The 24,121-nt window shown below is 45.3% G+C and overlaps 1 protein-coding gene across 2 annotated transcripts; it reads left to right on the top strand.

Moving 5' to 3' along the window:
- The first annotated feature begins 2,363 nt into the window (after positions 1–2,363).
- Positions 2,364–23,874, top strand: TFIP11 (tuftelin interacting protein 11). 2 transcript variants are annotated; one of them, XM_075838003.1, is made up of 13 exons: positions 2,364–2,613; positions 7,989–8,196; positions 9,124–9,262; positions 10,719–10,875; positions 11,615–11,742; positions 12,251–12,403; positions 13,250–13,753; positions 15,457–15,560; positions 16,187–16,355; positions 17,695–17,938; positions 19,773–19,915; positions 21,335–21,500; positions 22,603–23,874. In XM_075838003.1, the coding sequence occupies exons 1-13, from the start codon at positions 2,526–2,528 to the stop codon at positions 22,950–22,952; spliced, it is 2,553 nt and encodes an 850-aa protein (XP_075694118.1). In that variant the 5' UTR covers positions 2,364–2,525; the 3' UTR covers positions 22,953–23,874. The 2 variants fall into 2 exon arrangements, with proteins under 2 accessions (XP_075694118.1, XP_075694119.1); XM_075838004.1 differs by lacking the exon at positions 2,364–2,613 and adding an exon at positions 5,976–6,136.
- Positions 23,875–24,121: the final 247 nt, after the last annotated feature.

The following is a 24,121-nucleotide window of genomic DNA, read 5'->3' as shown; positions in this document are numbered from 1 at the left end:
AGGATGTTCCCAAATTTATAATTATTTTTCTCTTGAGTGCCGACTGCCGAGTCACCAATATGGCTGGGACTACACTGCGACAATAAATTGAGGTAAATTGCAAAAATTCCTACATGATTTTACAACAATGCACCTTGATTTTCAGACCCTACGTAGGCCTAAATATGAACACAAAACTATAATATGGAGTACCTGCCATAGGAGCACCAAAAGAGTGATAGCCACAGAACCCCCTAACAGTGACAGTCACAGGACCCCCATAACAGTGACAGTCACAGAACCCCCTAACCAGGGGCGTAACTAGGAAAGACTGGGCCCCATAGCAAACTTTTGACTGGGGCCCCCCCTCCCCTGGGTGTCACACAACCCCCCCCCCTTGTAGATAGTGCCATTTTTACAGCCCCCGCTGTAGATGACGCCATACAGCCCCCCTGTAGGGAACACCATACAGCCCCCCCTGCAGGGAACGCCATACAGCCACCCCCCCCCCCTGTAGGGAACGCCATACAGCCACCCCCCCTGTAGGGAACGCCATACAGCCACCCCCCTGTAGGGAACGCCATACAGCCACCCCCCCTGTAGGGAACGCCATACAGCCACCCCCCCCCCCCGTAGGGAACGCCATACAGCGTCCCCCCTCCCAACAAAAATGTGACCTACAGTGTGTCCTACAAAATACATGTATCCCCTCTCCACAGGATCTCCACAGGACAGGGGATACATGAGTGATCGCTGTCAGCGATAGGGAGAACGGGGGACTGAAAGTCCCCTGAACTTCTCCATGACTAACCTCTGACTTCCGGCGTCTGCGCAGCTCAATAAAAATGAAAGGAGCGCTGGTCACGCATGCGCACAAGCACGACCGGCGCTCCATTCATTTCTACGGAGAAGCCGACACAGACCCCGGAAGTCCGAGGTTTGTGATGGAGAACTTCAGGGGACTTTCAGTCCCCCGTTCTCCCTATCGCTTCCAACGATCACGCATGTATCCCCTGTCCTGTGGATGTCCTGTGGAGAGGGGATACATGTCCTGTGGAGATCCTGTGGAGAGGGGATACATGTCCTGTGGAGAGGGGATACATGTCCTGTGGAGATCCTGTGGAGAGGGGATACATGTCCTGTGGAGAGGGGGGGGGGATACATGTCCTGTGGAGAGGGGGGGGATACGTGTCCTGTGGAGAGGGGATACATGTCCTGTGGAGAGGGGGGGGGGGATACATGTCCTGTGGAGAGGGGGGGGATACGTGTCCTGTGGAGAGGGGATACATGTCCTGTGGAGAGGGGGGGGGATACATGTCTTTTGCTCTATTTTGCGCCTTCAGGACCAGACACCGTTTAGCCATTTTTAGCACGTTAGTTAAATGGCTATAACGTTTTTATTTGTTGGGCTAACGACATGATTTTTGCGACGTTTTTTCCGTAGACAATGCAGGTTTCTTTTTTTATCGTTTTTATACACACCTTTTTTGCTATTTTAGAATTTTTATTCATAAAGTTTCAAAATAATAGTAAAAAAATAAGCTTTTTTCGTTTGAGCTATTTGTTTTTGGTAATAACATAGTTTTACCCTAAAATAGACCTTTTATTTGTGATCGTCATTGTCTACCGTAAATTTTTATATATTACATGTCTATATTAGCGTAATTGGGTCAGTGCTAGCGTTACAACAATGATTGGCGGAGGGAACGTTTTTTTTTTGGGGTGGGTATTTTATGTGTATTTATTATTTACATTTTTTTTGCACTTTATTATTTTTTTATTACTATGGTCTGTTCCTCAAAGGTCAAAAAAGACCTTTGGGGAACTTTATATATTTTTTTTTCTTTCTTTTACACCAGGCTTTTCCCCTGTAACTGGAGCTGCACAGCAGCCCCAGTTACAGGTGAAATCAGCCCTCTCATAGTGACGATTGTCACTAATAGGGCTGTGCTGGGTCTAGTAAGACCCAGCAGCAGTCTGCCACTAACGGTACCCGGTGATCATGTGACCAGTCACATGATCACCGGGAGGAATAGAGACAGCGCCGCTGCTGCTGTCTCTATTCCTGTACACAGCGCGCATTCAGCGCTGTGTACAAGTCATCAGAGAAGACAGAAGCAGCGAAAGCTGCTTCTATCCTCTCCTCAGGGTCCCCGGCAGTCACTGACAGCCGGAGACCCGACATTCAGCTGCCCGATCGCGCGGGCAGCAAGTTAAAACCCGAGCCGTAGAAAGTCTATGGCTCGGGTTTTAAGGACCCGTCCCTGACCGCTGGCCGTAAAAATACAGCCAGCGGTTGGGAACTAGTTAGTGGCAGAGCGGGGAGATACCTCCCCGCTCTGCCGTAGTGATCAGTGGCGTCCCGCTGTAGCAGCCATAGCGGCTGCTAGCGGAGCCTCCGGCCATGGTGGGGGCCCGTGCTGGCGGGCGACACGGGCCCCCTCATGCCGCGGGCCCCGTAGCAGCCGCTACTGCTGCTACGGCGGTAGTTACGCCACTGCCCCTAACAGTGACAGTCACAGGACCCCCATAACAGTGACAATAAGATGGCCGCCAAATGCAGCACAACCTCTGCACATCGACCCTTCCTCTTGATGCTACTGAAGTCCCAGCCGTCCAATGATGTGGCGCACGGTAAATTCTCCTGTGTGCCATGGGTTCGCCACTCACGGTCTATCAGGTCACTGATCAGGCCCGCACTTACATGGTGGCTTTGCCTGCGTGCCGCATACTATGTAAATGCTATTACATCCCTGCTACATTAGAGCGGACATTATTTGACCTGTTTACACAGTAAGGTTCTTGATCCCCTGTCCATATAAGAGTAATGTAATAATGTACTAATATATTTCAGCCCCATAGCATTGCTTTTATACCCCCATTACATTACTTCACCATTGTACGACAATATAATCTCTGTATTCCCCGCATACAGTGTCGCACAATATTTACACCCTATGAGTGAATATGGGAAGAATGGCTCCTTGGCTTAAAAATTGGACAAATCCGTCAAAACACAGTTCACTAATATCCCTTTATGAGGCTGGGTTCACACACCCTATTTACGGACGTAATTCGGGCGTTTTAGCCCCGATTACGTCCGAAAATACGGCTCCAAAGCGTCGGCACACATCTGCCCATTCATTTGAATGGGTTTTACGATGTACTGTGTTGACGGTCATTTTTTTTACGCGCCGCTGTCAAAAGACGGCGCGTAAAAAAGACGCCCGCGTCAAAGAAGTGCCTGTCACTTCTTGAGACGTAATTGGAGCCGTTTTCCATTGACACCATGGAAAAACAGCTCCAATTACGTCCGTAATGGACGCAGCGAAAAGCGCCTGCAACATGCCATTACGTCTGAAAAGCCGGAGCTGTTTTCTCCTGAAAACCGCTCCGTAATTTCAGCCGTATCGCACGCTGCCGTGTGAACATACCCTTACTATTCACAATATCACGGGTTCATTAGGCGTATAACTCCATAATGCATTTAATTGTGTATTAATAGTTGTGTTTATGGCAGTAATTATAGTATTAGGTAATGAGAAATGTCGTCCTTCTTGACTTCATCTCAGTACGGGAAATATAAATATATTTAAAGGACAATGACTAATCTGTAATAAAATGTATCACACGTCTGATGTCACGGTGTGATATGTTTTGTGCTTGCAAAAGAGAAATACAAGAGGCGTCATGATTGTAAACTAGAGGAGACAAGAACTAGAGGTGTTACCCATAGCAACCGGTAATCAGGTCTGAAAACGAAAGCAGTGATCAGATTGGTTGCTATGGGAAACACCTCCTGTTCATGTCTGTTTATGTTTACATACATGAGGCCTATCGGCTCAAAATTTTCCCAGACAAAAAACGTGATCTTGTTGCTTAACCAACCAGAATTGAGCTTCCATTTTGTAACTTGCCCTTAACAAAATGAAACGTGGCCTCTGAATAGTTACTATGGGCAGCATGAATACTTTCACTGAGGCAGTTTTGATACACCAGACCCGTAAAGGGTAACTAAACGCTCAACAAACTTCTGATATGTCATAGTGACATGTAAGAAGTTTTGATTGGTGGCAGTCCGAGCACGGAGACCCCCACCAATCGCTAAAACAAAGCGGCAGAAGCGCTCGTGTGAGCGATTGGCCGCTTCGTTTCTGTTCGGCTTTTTCCAGAAATCGATGTAGCGTTTTACGGGCTCAATAGAAAGCTATGAACCCGTACACCGCTACATCGGCTTTCCGGAAAAAGCCGAACAGAATCTAAGCGGATCAGCACTCACTCGGCGAGCTACGCTGTTTTCATCTAACATGGTCGTAAATCACACGTTTTAGCGGGAACACAGAGCAGTAGAACAGGGTTTAAGGGGCGCCATTCTAGAGATAGGTGCGGGTCCCAGAGGTGGGACCCGCATCTATCAGACATTTATGACATATCCTGTGGATATGTCATAAATGTCCCCGATGGGAAAACCCTTGTAAGGTCCTTTCAGACGTCTCGACATTGTCCGTGAAAATGAGCGCCGATTGACGTGCTGTATCGTCGATCGGTGCTCGTTTGCTCCAGTCACAAGGAGCAATGATCGGTAATGTATGTGTTTACATTAGCTGCATAAAATATCCAATTAGTTGATGAACGCTCTTTTGCATTGCGTTTGCCGGTGTAAAAGGGCCCTTAGATGGGATCCACTGACAATAAAATGTGTGTGGGTACGGGCCAACAAGCGTCAGAAAAGTTGGATTTTTATCATTCTTTGTTTCCCGTTGGGGATGAGTGACATCAGAGGTGTCTGGCAGTCGCTTATCTCAATCCCGTATTGAAAAAAAAGAATGCGCACTCAACGGCCATGCTTCTGTAAAAATGAATGGAATTTTCTTTAAATCCATATCGTACTATTACAGCGTAGGAATGGCGCAGGCACAAGAGCTTTGTCCGTGCCATCAACAGAAGATGTCAGCCATACTATAGATAACTCCAATCCCAGCTTTTAACCCCTTAGTTACCACGGTCAATAGCCATCGGTACCCTGTGAGGCGATCTTGGGGTGCTGATAGGATGACATGGCAGTCAGCGGCCTAATAAAGGCCACCAGGCCTGCCTTATCTGTGAGCCGGCTGCCTGCCCGGACTCCTGGAAGAGCATGCAAATCCCCAGAGTGCCCCACATTCGAACGAAATACCTCTCCTCGCTTCTGTAGTCCTCGGTCACCTGGGAGAGATGAGGACTGCAGAAACGGGGAGAGGCGAGTATCTGCGCGTCTGCTCCGTATTTAGGGGGTCTGTAATAATTTAGGATGGTCCGGTTTGGGGTCTGTATTTACTTAGGGTGCCTGGGTTATGTATTTGTTAAGGGAGTCTGGGGTGTGATGAAGGGGGTCATAGGCATTATTTGTGATTCAAATGCTGCAGTTTGGTTACGTATCCTATATAAATAGGCAGGACATAAGGGCAAAACATTTTGCGCCGCCTCGTCCACTGCTTTTTACAAATCTCCCTAAAGTTTCTTCTCAAAATTTGGCAAGCGTGATTTACGCCAGTATTAAACCAGTTTTGCATTGGTTTCTAAAACTCTCTTTAGAGGCGTGACTAAAGAAATAAGAATTTTGCGCCATATTTATTAAATTCAAAATATTTATTTTTTTGGCACAGAATATTGGCTTTTTTCAATTTAATCAAGGACCAGGCGTATATTGTGACAAACTCCATAACCTACTTTTAGAACTAAACCATCCTCTAGGAAATTATTAGTAAACGTAGGCCATTTATGACAGTTGTGAACAAAAAAAAGTGACGTTAATGTACGATTGGAACTGTGAGAAAGGTTTTACATTAAAGACTATGAAAAAATGTGAGGAGGAATCACAAGGAGTGACCCTGTATCAAAATCTAAATTCGTGTGGTACTACAAGTCTCAGCATTTTAGCCTTTGTGAGAGCTAGAATTCTCTCTAAGTCTCTATGGTAACTGCATTAGAGCCGAGCACGTCTGTCACATGACCTAAACAAAAAAAAAAAGCCCTACACGAGACTACATTTCCCGGTATGCCTAGCACGACTACTTCCTGGCGCGTCATTGGAAGAGGCGTGGCTAATGCCCTGTCCGTTGCTGCTTTCCGTACAATTCTATATTCCAGTGTAAAAGGCCGAGGCGCCTGATTGAAGGTAACTATGACAACTGTCCCGGTTTTCCGGTGCTCAACGAGATTATAATCGGCATTCACTATTGAACAGACCTGATCAGTCCTCGGCACGTACATTCAAATATATCGCAGCTTACTTGTCGTGTCCACCGTGCTCTACACTGCAGCCTCTAGCTTCATGGTCTGTCACTGCTTCCTCTCTGTTGGTCATTCACCCCTGTAGGGAAAATTTGGTGCAGTCTAGTGTAGGTCTTCTTGTGCCAAGCAGTGCCAAAGGGCAAGATTGGCATCCAACCTGAATCACATGATGCAAATTTTGTGTATCGGGCGAAATGTCCATCTTGTTGCGACATTGTGTTGTGTCTTCAACTTTCTAATATACTTTATTTCAAGATGTTTTAAGATCTCTGCTTGCTGTCAGGGAATGAAAACCTTCTTACATCCAGATGCTGAAAACCTGAACTGTCGTAATCGCGTTGATGTATCCCTCTCGTTGTGTGCAAAGCCCCATAATGGCTGCAGCAGTGGCGGTAGTCTAGTCTTGGCATAATTGGTATTTCTGTGCCCAGCTCGTCTGCCATTCTCATGTGCCATAGGTCCCAGTATGTGACATTCCAGAGGTTTATTGCCATTTTTCCAACACTTCAATGCTCACTGGTTGGATTATGTTATTGTGCCATCCCATTTGCCACCGTCCAGTGATTGAGCACAGGTGCAGCGGTTTGCTAGGTTTTAGTGCCACCTTTAAGTCCTCTTCACATCATATTTATTGTTCGAATTTAATGATATGTGTCAAAAATATATACGTCATCGACGCTCCTGAACCCTTTTGGTTGAATGAATACCATTATAACCTACGGGTGACAGATGCCACTATTAGACATTCGTCACCCATAGACTAATATGGTATTCGTTCAAAGTATACATCACGAAAAGCCATTGAACGGCATATAACGTATAGTCTACTACGCAATTCCATCCTTAAAGAGGTATTCCCAGAATCATAAATAATGACCTAGGTGATAACTTTCTGATTGCTGGGACCCCCACCGATTGCGAGAATGGGGGTCCAAAACCCCCTTGATCCTCCTCACTACATCCGCCGTTCCAGTCACTGTCTATGAGAATGATGGAAACAGCCAAGCGCTGTACTCGGCTGTTTCTGTCATTCCCATAGACATTGGATTGCTCCACCGCCGCTCCATGCAATGTCCTCCTCACCGGGCTTGATCAGTGAGGAAGAACGGGGGGGGGGGGGGGGTTCCCATAAATCAGAAAATTATCACTTGTCCTGTGGATAGGTGATAATTTATGATTCTGGGAGAGCCCCTTTAAAAAAGATTTGCTACATCAGTGTATGAAACTCCAGGGGCACATTATAAAACTATCTCTCCGGAACTGATAGTAGATCTAGAACTGAACCCCGGGTGGTTATGTTGCTGAATTAACTGTACGTCGCCTGAATGGTCTCCTGCACGGGTCCTATACCAATTAATAGACCCCCATCTCCGAGACTCTGTTAAATATGATGTTACAGTACGGTGGCCTCCAGGGCACACCCTACGTCTCTCCGCGGCTGATGTCAGATCGGGCGGGAGAATGGAAATAGAGCCACAGCCTACGGCAGTCAGGACATGATGGGAGTTGTAGTTTCACAACAGCTGGAGGATCCACTGCTATAAACTATAGTCTCATCGCACCTCAGGAAAGCTGTGTATGTGTTTCTCTAGCTGCGTTGGCACCACAAGTCCCACCATGTCATTGCAGACTGAGACTTGTAGTGCCCCAGACCCTAGTAAACCACAGCGGACTCCATCATTATATTTTATCTTTGCTCCTGTGTTGCTTTCCTCAGTTCCATCTTTCTCTCCTAGAGGTTATCATGTCTATGTCACATCTTTACGGCAAAGATGAAGACAGCGATGGCGTGGAAATGGAAAGCTTTCAGATCACCGACTGGGACATACAGAATGAGTTCAATCCAAACCGCCGGAAGCACTGGCAGACAAAGGAAGAAACTACGTACGGCATATGGGCAGAGCGAGACTCTGATGACGAGAGGCCAAGCTTTGGTGGCAAGAAGTAAGTGTAGCTATGGTGTACTGACCGGGTCAGAGTCACCGGAGCCATGTTTCGGCCGTGGTTAGCCCATAGATGCTGCCGACCAGGACCCATCTATGGACTATACCAGGGGTCAGCAACCCTTGTCACTTCAGCTGTTGTGAAACTACAATTCCCAGCATGTCCTGACAGCCTTTGGCTGGAATATTATAGCCTTTGGCATGCTGGGAGTTGTAGTTTCACAATAGTTGGAGAACCAATGGTTGCTGAAATCTGGACTATACTATTGTGTATTGCAGTCAGAGCATTTTCCTAATTTATTTCATGAGTGGTTGGTGCTGGTTTTCTTTTCTACAAAACAGCGACCCTCCCCCCACAAACATACTTTTACAAATCTGCGGTCCACTGCTGCCATTAGGGGGCACTCCGTATAAGATGTCTACAAGCTGGACACCCTGGTAGCAGTAGACCATAAATATTTTTGGGTTAAATATGTGTCTTGGTCTCTGCCCTGTACCCTTAAACAGCCTCTTCATAGTTTACCAGGCACAGCGCCGTACACATCTAAAGAGTCCTCTGCAGCCCGGTGCCATTCACTTGAATGGGACCGGAACCGCAATCCCAGGCTCAGCTTCTACGGACATGTACGACGCTGTGCCTGGTAAACTATGAAGAGGCCGCGGTGTTTGTCACTGCATGTAACTGAGCTGTGGGGCTACCGATATTCGGATAGGCCATCAGTCTAGAAGTCCCGGAACACCCCTTTAGACCAGCATGCCGCCAACCACAAGTACTATCTCTGATTTTTTGATACAGAACGTGCTGAAAATTGTAATTTAAGGAAGTTTTAAAATTCCCATTATTATATAATTTCGAGGGCTGTGATTGGACGTGGGATGCGCAGCGTATAAAATCTACACACAACGACTATATTGTTCTCTCTCTAAGGTCTCGCGACTATTCCGCACCGGTAAATTTCATCAGCGCTGGGATTCGCAAGCCTGCAGCAGAAGAGAAGTCTGATAGCGACTCCGAGAATGAGACCGCGCCAAAAGTGGAGGAGTTCCAGCCAACGAAGCTGAGGACGGTGCGCTGATCCAGTTATTATACTATATCAGAATGCATCTATGGCGTCCGGGTTATGTTATTTGTTCAGATCACACTTAGATTTTATATGTTTTTTGAATGCGTTGCAGGTGTTACCCCCCAACTAGAACAATCCCTCTACTAGGAGGAAGCTGCAAACCTCTGCAGTAATATTACACACCCATTGAAATGAACGGACGACCATTAAATACCGCGTCCGTCAGACCGGGAGAGGCTCTTTCCAGTGACTCTCTGCTCTGACTAGTACAGGGTGTGTGTGTGGGGGGGGGGGGTCCCCCATCTATGACGTCTACACACCATGCTAAGGGATATATATGGACAGGGGTTGTCAATTTGGGACAACCCTTTCTATGATTTACCACAGAATCATTATTATATTTAAGGGGTTTTAAAAAATAGTCTAACAGCAGTAAATGTGATAAAAAAAAAAACAACTATTACTTGCCTATTAAATCCCCAAACCGTTTTGGTTTTTTTCAGCGACGTGCCGTACATCCACGTGACCGCTGCAGCCAATCACTGGCCTCAGTGGTGATGCTAACATGTACGGCCTGAGACCACTAAGGCCAGTGATCGGCTGCAGCGGTCACGTGGATGTACGCACATCATGTTGTTCTTTCATTTTGCCATTATGTTCACGAGTCCGGAAGCGCAGGATGAACAGTGCTATACGTCCCACCTGGGGGCGCTGCAGGATTTAAAAAAAATCATAGTAACAAGACATTAAGGGATAAAATAAATATTTTTTAATAAGACATGAATATAACCAGTAAGGCTAAGTTCACACAGAGTTTTTTGACGCGGAAACCGCGCCAAAAACTCGTCAAAAACAGCCCGAAAATGCCTCCCATTGATTGCGAGCGGTAAAACAGCCTCACGGGAAAAAGAGGCAACATGCCCTATCTTCGGGCGTTTATTCCTCTGACCTCCCATTGACTTCAATGGGAGGCAGAGAAAGCGTATTTTGCGGAGGTTCAATGGCCGCGGGTGAAAAACGCTGCGAAAATCGGCGTGCAGGGAGAGTAAAATCTGCCTCAAACTTCCAAACGGAATTTTGAGGCAGAAATTCCACCTGCAAAATACTCCGTGTGAACATAGCCTCTGCGTTGGAAGGGGCCTCCGTCGCAGATCTGGCCAAGATTACCGGAAACAATAGCGCAGCTTGCTGCGTTATCGTTTTCAGTAAAATCAATGGGTTCCGTTGGTGCCCGTCGTGCAACGGAACCGACACTTCCGTTTTTTCCTTTTATTCTGCTCCTCTAATGGCACAACGGAATAGTGAACTCTGGTGTGAACTCAGCAGTGCTGCACCCGTGGCTTGATCTGTGAAATAGCGCCTTTAAAATACGTTGATTTGAACGTCAATTGAGTTCCATTTACTGAGTGACCAATTTCTTCCCGTAACTTAAGAATTGTATTGTGTCTGTATTTTGCAGGGTGGGAATTTTAAACCTTTACAGAAAACATTTGCCGGAGGAATCAAGTCCAGTAATGATTTTGGATCTTGGGAGAGACATACCAAAGGAATTGGTCAGAAACTCCTGCAGAAGATGGGTTACGTTTCCGGGAGAGGCTTGGGAAAGAACGCTCAAGGTAACTGCATATTTGGAAATGATTAACCATAATCCACTAAAGATAAAGTGATCAATCAACAAGCTCCGGGTGGAGTTCTGAGATATTAATAATGACACAATTACTGGTGACAACTGAAGCCTAAAGTAGCGTGATCTATGAGCGTCGTATTAATCCAACAATAATGGGACCTAATAGGTGCTGAATTATCAAATATTCTGGATTATCAGATGGTCTATGTATAGTATATAACGCTCAATAATAAGGGAAGAACACCTTCAGGGAGAAAGCCCAAAGTGAAATATAAAGGGTATGTTCACGCAGGCCTATTTTCAGCCATTTTTCGGGCCGCAAACATCCCGAAAAAGGGCTGAAAGATCAGAAGCTAATGGTTTCCGTTCGTCACGATTACGGCAGGTTTCCGGTTTTCCGACGGAATCAATAGCACAGTCGACTCCGCTATTGATTCCGTTGTTAAAACGGAAACCTGCCGGAATGGTGACAAACGGAAACCATTAGCAATGTTTCCGTCACCATTGATATCAATAGTGACTGAAACGGAAGCTGTGGTTTCACTTTCCGTTGCGGGGTTCACCCGACGGAAACCACCGACGGAACCCCGGAACGGAAAGCGAACGGTGATGTGAAGAGGCCCTGACTCTTCATTATTCTGAGAATAATCTTTATTTGCTGAAACCGGACAAACCCTTTAATAAATTCTTATTATGAAGAGACTAAAATAGGTATGGTCTTTATTCAGGTATCATTGCTCCTATTGAGGCCAAGCAAAGAAAAGGCAAAGGAGCAGTGGGCGCCTACGGCTCAGAACGGACCAAGCAGTCCTTGAAGGATTTCCCTATGGTGGATTCGGAGGAAGAGGAAGAAAAGGTCAGTAAGGCTCTGTTCACACTGCCGTCAGAAACGCAGTTCGGGTGCCTCCGTCAGCAGTTCCGTCAGATTTCTTGGGGAGAATAGGTTTTCATGCTATGCTATTTTTCCCATCAAAATGACTGACACCACTATAGAACCCAACACATTCCTTTGTAAGTCATTGGGGTCCATCAGGCGCTGTTGGTATCCGTTGTACGAGGTTGTGGTTTCCGTTAGAAACCGGGTTGATGGCAAGTGGGAATATAGCCAGCCGTGTTCCAATGAGACCATCTTCCCACAACGGATGCGGAAACCACATCAAGTAGCCACGCACAGGTTGCCCCACAGCAGAAATCTGAGGGTCCGCCTCGGATTCCATTCCTTGGATTCTCAGGCAAATCCGCAAAGTATTTTTCCAATAGAAAAATCTGTTGTCTGAACATAATAGGAACATGTTTTTTTTTATCATTAGTATAAATATACATCATAATAAGCAGTTTGTCTCCTTTTTCTATATTGTATCCAGGAATTTCAGAAAGAATTGAGTCAATGGAGAAAAGACCCAAGTGGAGGCAAGAGGAAACCCAAATATGCCTATAAGACGGTGGAGGAGCTCAAAGCCAAGGGGATTGGTAGTAAAGTAATGTCCGCTCCGCAGAAGCAAATATCACAAGTCAAGGTTTGTTCTGCCAGTCCAACGTGTCAGAAAATACAGCTGAGCTTTATATTCTCTATAGAACGGACTTCTACTCGGTGGGATTGAAATCGAAATGTTCTAAGTGCAGTGTTTGTGTCTATTTTCCCAGCAACATTTTATAATTCCTCTATGTTAAAGTGTAACTAAACTTTTGAAGTCATAGTTACATGTCAAAAGTTTTGATCGGTGGGGGTCCGAGCACTGAGACCCCCACCGATCGCTAAAACGAAGAGCTCAGGTGAGCGCTGAGTCGCTTCGTTCCTGACTGGCTTTCCGCGGAGCTGTTTACGGGCTCAACAGAAAGTCTATTATTCCGTACACCACTCGCTTGGCTTTCAGAGGAAAGCCGATCAGAAACTAAGAGGCACATCGCTCACCCGAGCGCTTCTGCTGCTTCGTTTTAGCGATCGCTGGGGGTCTCAGTACTCGGACCCCCACTTATCAAAACCTATGACATGTCAAAAGACTTTTTTAAAAGTTTTTAGTTACCCTTTAACGACAACTACAGGGCAATATTTACTACTATTTCTACCTAAAAAACTTCAGCATGCTTTTGCTAACTGTATTTAAAGGGGAATTCCACTTTATTGTTCTCTTCAGACATGTGGAAAGACAATATTAGTGGGGTGGAGTCTGTCTGGTAATTCCCAGTGCTAAGGGTCCAATTGAACCACCTTGATCACCGACACAAAGCTCCTTTGGAATTGCCATTGATATCAACACGTCTATTGTCATGAGTTGCGATACGGGCTGCTGTGTAAGAAGATAACTAGAACTGCAATGCCTTTTTACCGACATCACATTTTTTTGTATTTTTCCTCTTTTCAGGTGATTGATATGACGGGACGAGAGCAGAAAGTCTATTACAGCTACAGCCAGATCTCCCACAAACACAACATCCCAGAAGAGGCACCTGCGGTTGGGAAGGAGGAGAAGCCACAGGGGTTTGTCCTACCTGAACTAGAGCACAATCTGCAGCTACTGATCGAGATGACGGAGCAGGAGATCATCCAGAATGATCGGCAGCTGCAGTACGAGAAGGACATGGTTGTGAATCTCACTCACGAGTTGGGAAAACTATCCGAAGTGTTATCCAGGGAGGACAAAGCCATTAGTAACCTGAGCCAAGTGCTGAAGACCGTGGAGGAATGCGAGCAGAGGATGCAGCCCGGCTGCGACAATCCCCTGACGCTGGAGGAGTGCGCGCGCGTTTTCGAAATGCTGCAAGACAAGTATTACGAAGAATACAAAATGTCAGAGAAGACAGACCTGTCGGTTGCGATCGTCTATCCTCTGATGAAAGAATACTTCAAAGACTGGAACCCTTTACGGGTGAGTGCAGAGCAGACTTTATTGCGGCTTTTATTGTACTGTTTCCATGTGAAGCACACTTTAATTCACGCAATACGGTAAAGAGTCACGGTATACTGGTATCTTAGGAATTCCACCATATTGAATCGTTACAATATCAGCATCATCGTATTTCTTCCCCCTTCCCAGGAAAACCCTCTACCTGACCTGATACAGATGTCGGGTTCGGAGCGGGGGCACCCCTCGTCCAGACCTAATGTACGGTATCAGGTCAGTAGTAGACAAGCAGCGAACAGTGGCGGGTAGCTCTGCCTCTGTCGTACTACCCTGCTGCTATATACTTTACACCATATCCCGTACACAAATATCTCCACCCTTTCCTCAACTCGTGTTGCATCACTTTGTACTTTGTATCTGCGTTGGCTCAGGTACCAGCTGGGTGCCGGGTTTATGCAGCTTTATTCCCTTTGCCAACACAAGGGCTGGTGCCCTGGACAAAATTGTACCGATGTGTCCCTCCTCTAAGTACATTTAGATTGTCAGCTCTTATGGACCGGAACCTGCCTCCTTCTGTCCCATTGATAGTTCGTTTTGAATATTTGTCATTTTACTTGTTTTTTACTTTCCAAATAGTAAAGCGCTGTGGAATATGTTGGCGCTATATAAATAAAGATTATTATTACCTAGCTGCAAGGTAGTGGTGACAGAGCACCCACTATGACTTGAATTTTGGTACAAAGTGGCTGCATTTGGTTCTAGCCTAAAACTTAAAGGGTAATTGCATTAAAAAAAAAACTTTTGACATGTACTAGTGACATGTCAGAAGTTTTGATCGGTGGGGGTCCAAGCACTGAGACCCCCACCAATCTCTAAGACGAAGAAGCAGAAGTGCTCGGGTGAGCGCTGTGCCGCTTCATTTCGAAAGCCGAGCGAGCGGTGGTCGTTCACAGCTCAGAGGAAAGCCAATCAGAAATGAAGCACCACAGCGCTCAACCGAGCGCTTCTTCCTGGGGGTCTCAGTGCTCGGACCTCCACCGATCAAAACTTCTGACATGTCAAACGTTTTTTTAAAGTTTAGTTACACTACGAAGTTCGAGTACGAAGCTCCAAGAAGGGTGTCCAGATCTATGGAGGGTCAATCCACCACGGTACCCCAGTCCTAATGTTCATTCACACTCCATTCCTGCAGAACCACTACTGTTAATATAACCGGTCACCTCCGTGTAATGTCACCCCGGTCTTATGTCTGCTGGATGTTTTTGGACACACTGGAATTAGGTGGTTAATTTGGTTTTCATTTTCCATTTGTAATTATTATTACAAACAAGTTCTTAACTTTTTAGGCTGTGTTCACATCAGCATTTGGTTTCTGTTCATGGGTTCCGTCAGAGGAAAGGCAAATGGAAACCATACCTTCTGTTTGAATGACCATTCCAATGGTAACACTTCCGTTGCGAACGGTTTCCCCGTTCGTCTCCGTTCCGTAAGGTTTCCGTTTTTGGCGGAAACAATAGCGCAGTGACGGCTCTTGGATTGCACGGCGTATAAGACTGAGGACCACTAGAGACACACAAGAGCAGAGGGAAGGGGTTGCGAATACGGCGATACTCTATTTGTATTGTTTTTTATATGTGTTAGAACTTTTGCACAATGAAAACATGTTTTATGTTTTTGTTTTTTTTTATTGTGACATAAATGGATAATCCTGATTGATCTTTGTTTAGGACCCGATGTACGGTATTGACATCATGACCAAGTGGAAGAATCTCCTGGAGGAAGGACACCTGTCCCACAGTGCACAGGACGCAGCTATGGACACCTATCATAGGTACGTTCTGACTCCTCGATCTGACCAGACCTTTAATGAAAACATAACCGTTCATTGCCATTTACTTAAAGGAGTTATGCGGAATGTGAATTTTTTTAGTAGCGGCTGGAGATTAAATAAATAAATCTGCCAAAAGCAATACTTACCTATCCTTGCCCCCGGCGATCTAGCGCTGATGCTCTGGAGGCACTCCCGGTGGTTGTTTACATGCAAGTATCATGTGACCACTGCAGCCAATCAGAGGGCTTAGCGGTCATGTGCTGCACTTCTGGCATTATGCCAAAAAGAAATAACGCTTCGTCACTAGCGAGCCTCATTGTGCCGCCGGAGCATCAGCGCTGGATCGCCGGGAGCAGGGATAGGTAAGTATTGTTTTTTTGGTTTATTTGTTTCGTTTCCGGGCCCTACTAAAAAAAAAAAAAATTCACATCCCAAGTAGCTCCTTTAAAGGGGTTTCCTACAAAAGGGTTTTATGACGTCAATAGGAAATATCACAATACACTGTATAGCAGCCAGTCGCCCTCCTCCCCCCAACCTGGTCCCACAATGTTTCCGGCCTCTAGATCTAGATGGAGATAACTGTATTCATAGTGAGATTTATTGCTGGAAATTGGTTTTTTTTGCAGACTTCTTTGGGAGACCTGGGTTCCATTCCTGAGAAATATCATCTCACAATGGCAACCCCGAAACTGCGCGCCTATGGTGGATTTCTTGGATTGCTGGGTCCACTTGTTGCCAGTCTGGATTCTGGATAATATACTGGACCAACTAATTTTTCCCAAATTACAGAAAGAGGTGAGTTGTAGTATTGTTGTATGTATTCAATTGCTACGCTTTGATAGAGGACATAAGAATAAATGTGACTCAGTAACCCTGCTCACATCTGGGTCGGTGACAGATTTTTTCATATTTGACACTATTTTCCTCTTACAAATTTACGGAAGCTAATGGACCCCATTAGAAGTCCGGTCGTAATCGTCATAAAACGTAAACGGCACTGCATCCTGGCTCCCATTATAAACAGAAACCAGGACGCTGATGTGAACAAAGCCCAATAGGCTTCATTGCATGGATATTATTTATTTATATTTATTTTTAAAATCTTGCTATTCAGAGGGATACAAAATGTGACTATGGCTGAGTTCACATTCCGTTTATGGGTTCCGTTGCAGCTTTCCATCAGAGGAACCCATAAACGGAAATCCAAACGGAAGCTTTTCGTTTGCATTACCATTGATTTCAATGGTAATGCTTTTGTTTGCCTTAGTTTCCATTCCGTAAGGTTTCCATTTTTTATTTTTTTTTGCAGGAACCAATAGCGCAGTCGACTACGATATTGTTTCCGCAAAAACTTTCAGAAACGGAAACCAAGGCAAACGGAAGCATTACCATTGAAATCAATGGTAATGCAAACGGAAGCTTTAGTGTCCGTTTTGGCTTTCCGTTTATGGGTTCCTCCGATGGAAAGCTGCAACGGAACCCATGAACGGAAAACCAACGCTGATGTGAACAGGCACTATCTTCACGGGTTTAGTGGGAGGGAGTGCTGGTATTTCTGCAGTACAATGAAATTTTTTTTACTGCTAATTCACGCAGAATGTCACCTAGAAGTCCGTGCCCAATGTATTTTCTATTTCTCTAAATGTATCTAGAGTAAAAAATTAGGAAACTTTGCATATAGTCTTGATTAAAAAAAAAAAACTCCTGTTTTTTTTGTATACAGCTCCTATGCTGAATTTTGTGTCTCAACAGTTACAGACTCCGAACAAACCCTGTGTGGTCTGATCCTACAGTCACATTTTACTTCTTTTCATCGGCCCCCTCTTCTACTGTCTTTAGGCTAGCAAGAGTAACACACAACTGCAGGATCAGACTACACACGCTTCGCTTGTAGTCTGTAACCGTGGAGATGCATAGGTCTGCATAGGAGCTGGATCCACAAAACCAACAGAAATTTTTTCCAAAAATATTTGCAAAGATTCTTAATTTGTTATTTTAAGATACACTGGAGCAGTAGGAAATGTTACTGCAAAAGTCTCCATACCCTTTAGAAATGTATATTTTGTTTTTCAACTCTGCCAACCTCCTGTTATATTAGTCTGTGGTTTACTGTTTACGGCATTTACGTATTAAGGTCGAGAACTGGAACCCGCTGACAGACACTGTACCAATACACTCATGGATTCACCCCTGGCTACCATTAATGCAATCTCGACTCGAGCCGCTGTTCTCTCCAATCAGGAACAAGCTAGCCAACGCCCTCCAGAAGTGGCACCCCAGCGACTCTTCAGCCAAGCTGATCCTTCAGCCTTGGAAAGAGGTTTTTACCCCCGGATCTTGGGAAGCCTTCATGATCAAAAACATTGCGCCCAAGTTGGGTAAGATGAGTTGTGAGAAATCCACTAAAATATTTCGTAAACATTGACGCCTGTCATATATAAGGGGAGATTGAAACTTTTCATGTGTCATTTGAAGCAGTTTTGGTCTTCGCATCTTCAATTTATTGCCTTGTGCTCGGAGAGGACCGGTTTGTAAGGTGATGATGTGGCTGCTATTGTAGTTGGGGTGCTGTTAAATATCGCACACTGTATTATTACTTCTAATTACTGTGCTTCCTTGCCTGAAAATGTTGAGCAGTCAACCAGTATTCAGGAAGGCTTAAGATATTGTATCACCCTTACAGGGTAACTAAGCATTCAAAAAAACTTCTGACATATCAGAAGTTTTGATCGGTGGGGGTCCGATCACTGAGACCGATCACTAAAACGAAGCGGGAGAAGCACTCGGGTGAGCGCTGTGCCGCTTTGTCTCTGTTCGGCTTTTCTCGGAAAGTGGTGTTCAGACTCATAGACTTTCTATTGAGCCCATACACCAATGGCCCGGCTTTCTGAGAAAAGCCGATCAGAGACTAAGTGGCTCAGCGCTCATCCAAATGCTTCTGCCGCTTCGTTTTATCGATTGGTGGGGGTCTCAGTGCTCGGAACCCACTGATCAAAACTTCTGACATGTCATTATGACATGTCAGAAGTTTTTTGAACGTTTAGTTACCCTTTAATATAGGGATATTGACATTTCCAATATCGTGATGATCCAGCCCTGGGACCTTTTGCACGTTAGATCACTTCTTCGGGTATGTTGACACTGGTCGGATACGACCCAGAAACCGCAGGGCCGGCTGAAAAACCGCTATATTCACCCACCTCCCCTGGTGCTCTCATCGCAACGCATCTCTGCTCCCTTGGCAGCTCTCATTACAGGCAGCCTCCTGTGATGACGTTTCATGTGAACGCTGCGAAAATTTCAGACAAATAATCTGCAGCATATTTGCTCAGCGTGGACCTAGCCTTAAAGGGTAGCTAAACTTTTTAAAAAGCTTTTGACATGTCAGATGTTTTGATCGGTGGGGTCCGAGGACTGAGACCCCCATTGATCGCTAAAATGAAGCAGCAGAAACACTCGGATGAGCGCTGAGGCGCTTAGTTTCTGATTTGGCTTTCCTCGGAGTGGTGTATGGGCTCAGTAGAAAGTCTGTACAATGCTCGCTCGGCTTTCTGAGGAAAGGTGTTCTGAAACAAAGCAGCACAACGTTCACCCGAGTGCTTCAGCTACTTAATTTTAGCGTCCAAAACTTCCAGCGGCGCTGGAGTAATGCTTTGCTCTGTTAAAGGGGTTGGCAACCCCAGTCCATTGCCCTATTAGGACATATGAGCGTCATAGGGGACCTCCTTTATGAGCCAGAATGAAGAGCCAGTCTAAGAGCGCCTACGGCGGACCTGGCCTGTCCATGGATTACATGGATGGCCATTTTTTTGCTTCATTTTAAGGGAATCATCAAGGCCTGCCTTTTGTCATTTCCTTTAAAATTCGGGCTAGATATTGTGATATATATTATTCTTACAATATGCATGTCAATTTTCTTTATCGTCGCAAATTGTGGAATATTGCCCTACCTTAACACCATTTCCCTGTTCCACCTCGTACCTATACTTGTGAAATTCTCTGCTGCCTGGTTATGAATAAACATAACTGGTTGGGTTCTGGACGTTTAACAGACAGTACCAGAAATTGTTGTATCTGTGCTTAAAAAAAAAAAAAAAGTGCGCAATTACTTTCCGTCCGATGCCGAGACTTTTAGTTCCGCACTTGCTGCATAGAGACGTTTTGCATCATTCAAAAACAAGACTTTGAAGAAGGTGTCACTGTCTCTTACAGGTTTGTGTCTTGGAGAGTTTGTCATTAATCCGCACCAGCAGCACATGGACGTGTTCCACTGGATTTTGGATTGGGAGGGGATGATCGCTCTTTCCAGCCTCGTTGGACTCCTGGAGAAACATTTCTTTCCAAAGTGGCTACAGGTAAGTGGATTATAAACTGGGCTCGTGCTTCCCAAAGTCTCAGTATGGCTGGGCTTCAAAGACACTGAGCTGACGTGTGCAGTAAGTGGCTTGTGTGCTAATCCAGTCCCTTGTTCTACATTACTTCTCTCTACTATTGGAGAGAATTCAGATTTTTAGTTAATCTTTAACGCTTTTTTTTGGCAACTAATTGATGCAAAAAATATAAACTTCTGACATGTAAAATAAAATCACTACGGTAAGTATATCAAAACATTTCATATTTTGAGTCATAGAGGGCTTTATTTACAACCCAGTATCGGCCATTTTTCAGTGGTCGTCCGCCTCTGGACACTCACTCTATAATTGTCAGTTGTCCATGAGCTCAGTTTCAGAAGGGGCAAACACTAGCTGCTATGATGTTCTCCCACACTCAGGAGCACTGCACCCCGTCCCCCCGGCTCACAACTCTGTGCCCGCTGCTAATGGACCAGCAGAGCATTCATATCAGTCTTCTGGCTGAGCTCCCCATCTTCTCATGTCCCCATCGTCTACTCCTTCATGATACAGAAGACCTGGCAAGCCTGAAAGCTGACATCTTTCATGCCTCGTTGTTGACGTTGTTTTCAGTGAGCGCAGAGATTCTGAACAGTCAGACAATGTAATAGCCAGGTATAGGGGTAAAGAGGCATCTGATAAATAGAGTAAGGCTTTATTCACATCTGCACTAGGGGCTCTGTTACGACGTTCCGTCTGAGCTTTCCGTCGGAACGGAGCTCTGACTGACACAAACGGAAACCATAGGTTTCCGTTTCCATCACCATTGATTTCAATGGTGACGGATCCGGTGTCAATGGATTCCGTTTGTTTCGGTTGTGCAAGGGTTCCGTCATTTTGACTAAATGAATACCGTAGTCGACTACGCTATTGATTCCGTCAAAACGACGGAACCCTTGCACAACGGAGACAAACGTAATCCATGGACACCGTATCCGTCACCATTGAAATCAGTGGTCATGGAAACGGAAACCTATGGTTTCCGTTCGTGTCTTTCAGGGCTCCGTTCCGACAGAAAGCTCAGTCGGAACGGAGCCTTAGCGCAGATGTGAACGAAGCCTAATGTGTATTTTTTTTTTTTTGTTTTTTTTTTTTGCATATACTATTGACTTATAGGGGTGGGAAAGTTTAAATGATAAGTTGAATGGAGGGGAAAATTATTTGATGTCTGTGCTATATAAACAGATTGCAAGAGTGTAAGTTGTAAGCAACTGTCTGTAGAAATTATTTTCCAGCATGTGAGGACATGATGTCCAGCAATGTATTCATTGTTTGTCACTTGCACCACTAACATGTGCAATCATTGGTTCCTATAGTTCTGCCTGCGTTATATATGCAAACCCAATTGTAGATCTGCGGCCTGACTAATGATGGTCTTTGCAGGTCTTGTGCTCCTGGCTCAGTAATAATCCAAACTATGAGGAGATAACGAAGTGGTATCTTGGCTGGAAGTCCATGTTCTCAGATCAGGTTTTAGCCCATCCTGGAATCAAGGACCGATTTAATGAAGCATTGGACATAATGAACAGAGCCGTGTCCTCGAACGTTGGTAAGTACACACCTGCCCAAATCAACAACTTTTATTTTATTATCTATCCATCTTTATAGCCTCGCAATAACCGCAAACTATATTAGAGACAATGGGAGACTGAGCAGAAAGAGCCACCATTAGGGCTGAGCAATCAATCGAAAAAAAAACAAAAAAAAAACTAAATTCAGCGTAGAAAACAGACGTCATCTTGCGCATTTAGTTTTTTGGGGTTCGTTTTTCCCGGTTTCAACTGTATTTGCATCCTCAGGACGCAGAAACAGTTGAACCAAATAGTGGAGTAGGGAGCCGTCCGCTCCCTGCTCTATCATTTACTATGTAATGCCGGCCATAAGCGGCTCGGCACACACATGCGCGATACAGTAACATCATCGCGCCTGTCTACGCCGAGCCACGGAGTGCACAGAACGGAGGAGCAGAGGGATCTCCTCCACTCATCGTGGGAACAGGGTTAAGTGAGTATTTTATTAGGCACTATAGGGCATTATACTGTGTGGGGGGCAGCTATGGGGGCATTATACTGTGTGGGGGGCAGCTATGGGGGCATTATACTGTGTGGTGGCCACTATGGGGGGGGATTATACTGCATGGGGGCAGTTTCACAGGGTTTATTATATACAGTAGTATACAGCAGGCTTGGGATATATATTCAATGGTGTGGCATGCAAATAGGGGAGCGGCATGTAAAATAAAAAAAGGGGCATTGCCTAAATAATCGTTCATTACTCGTATTCGGGGTTACATGTTCAATTAATTGTGATTTTGATGTAGCTCGCCCAGCCCTACCCATAATAATTTAACGCTTCCCACCTAATCTATGGATAGGTAATAAATGGTATTTAGGCCGCTGTATGGGGCCTCAGGCAGCACCGTATTTTGGAGATAAATATCTCTGTACAGAATTGGGGGTTTAGTTTGGGCCCACAGAATTTAATAGTGCAATTTAGAACTTGTATGGACTGTAATACAGTCGTGGGGAGAGTCGAGATTATAACGGAAGCTTTTAGCTCCTACTTGTGATCCAGTCCGGGATGAAGGACATTATGTCGTGATATAAGATGATGGATGTGCAATGGTCTAATGCTCTGTCCCCCCCCCCCAGGTGCGTACATGCAGCCCGGAGCTCGGGAAAGCATAGCCTACCTGACCCAGACGGAGAGAAGGAAAGACTTCCAGTACGAAGCCATGCAGGAGCGACGGGATGCAGAAAGCATTGCACAGAGAGGCATTGGAGTCGCTACAGTCCCTATGAACTTCAAGGACCTGATCCAATCTAAAGCAGAGGAACACAACATCGTCTTTATGCCTCTTATCGGCAAGCGGCATGAAGGGAAGCAGCTCTACAACTTCAACCGTATTGTCATCTACATAGACAGGGGTGTTGTGTACGTGCAGGGAGAGAAGACCTGGGTGCCCACCTCCCTGCAGAGCCTCATAGACATGGCCAAATAGAGGACGACGCGTGTGCAGATCCTCGGGACATTGTATAGAAATGATTGGAGAATGATTTTGTGCAGAATCCTGCAACCCCCTGGATGAGACGCGGTGGGAGGAACCATTATTTTTTACTGCCATGAACTATTCTTTTTACAGGTGTTTCTTACACGGTTTACCCTCATCTGATATGTCCTACATACAATATGTGGACAACTCTCTAGAAGAAACCCCATTGGTGATCCCGCCCCAGCTCGAAAGACTAAACTTGTTTGTATGAATTAAATATTGTGGTATGACATTTTCAAATATCCTATTAGGAGAGTCTAAGTTATTAATGGAGGTCCCTAGTTCTGGATCCTCATCTATTAGCCTGAGCAGAGAGCGCTCTGGAGGACTCACGTCCGTGCATTACATGGACAGCTAATTTGGAATTGTGTAATGCTTACTTTCCCCTGTGGAGGCGCTGCAGGGAAATTTAAGAAAGTTTGACTATCTGTGATCAGCTTAACATCATGAAACCCTTCTAAGAAAAAGGGATTGTCCAATGTCGACAACCCGTTCAACGTATTGTGTGACTTTTATAAAAACTAGACTTTGGTCCAGATGTACTGACTGGCGTTTTAAATGCCAGTCTTAGTATGGAGCCCGCAGGAGTAAGACACAACCTATAAATTAGTTGCATCTTTGGCTTTCTGTGCGCCAGAAGGGGGAACCCGCAGCAGCTGCGACCTTCAGTAGAGTTCTGTTATAATTTACGCCACATTCTGGCATAAATTATAGTCAATTTGACGGGTTGCTGATTGTTCCGCCCCATTTTTCAAAGCCACACCCACTTTTTATAAATGCTCTGCATTGTGTAAAATGAAAACTCCAAAAAGTGTGCACCTAAATTTGTCATTTTTTAATGCCAGAATACTGATTTTTAGCCTTTCATAAATCCACCCCTTTGTGTTTTTTCTTCACTGCACTGCCAAAAATGAAGCTTTATGTGAGTATACAAGGCTTATCTGCAAACAATAAAGATGTATAGTATTAGGGTAAGGCCACACGAAGCGGCCCTGACACGGTCGTGACGCGGCCAACAGCTTCGCCGGCACCATGTGCGGCGCAGCTCTCAAATACCTTGTTAAAGAGAACATTTCACCTCCCCATATACGTGCAGCATGTAATGGGGAGGGCTGCAC

This window comes from Rhinoderma darwinii, chromosome 9, assembly GCF_050947455.1.
Source record: "Rhinoderma darwinii isolate aRhiDar2 chromosome 9, aRhiDar2.hap1, whole genome shotgun sequence".
In the NCBI taxonomy this organism is placed as follows: domain Eukaryota; kingdom Metazoa; phylum Chordata; class Amphibia; order Anura; family Rhinodermatidae; genus Rhinoderma; species Rhinoderma darwinii.
This window is presented reverse-complemented; position numbering and strand designations above follow the sequence as displayed.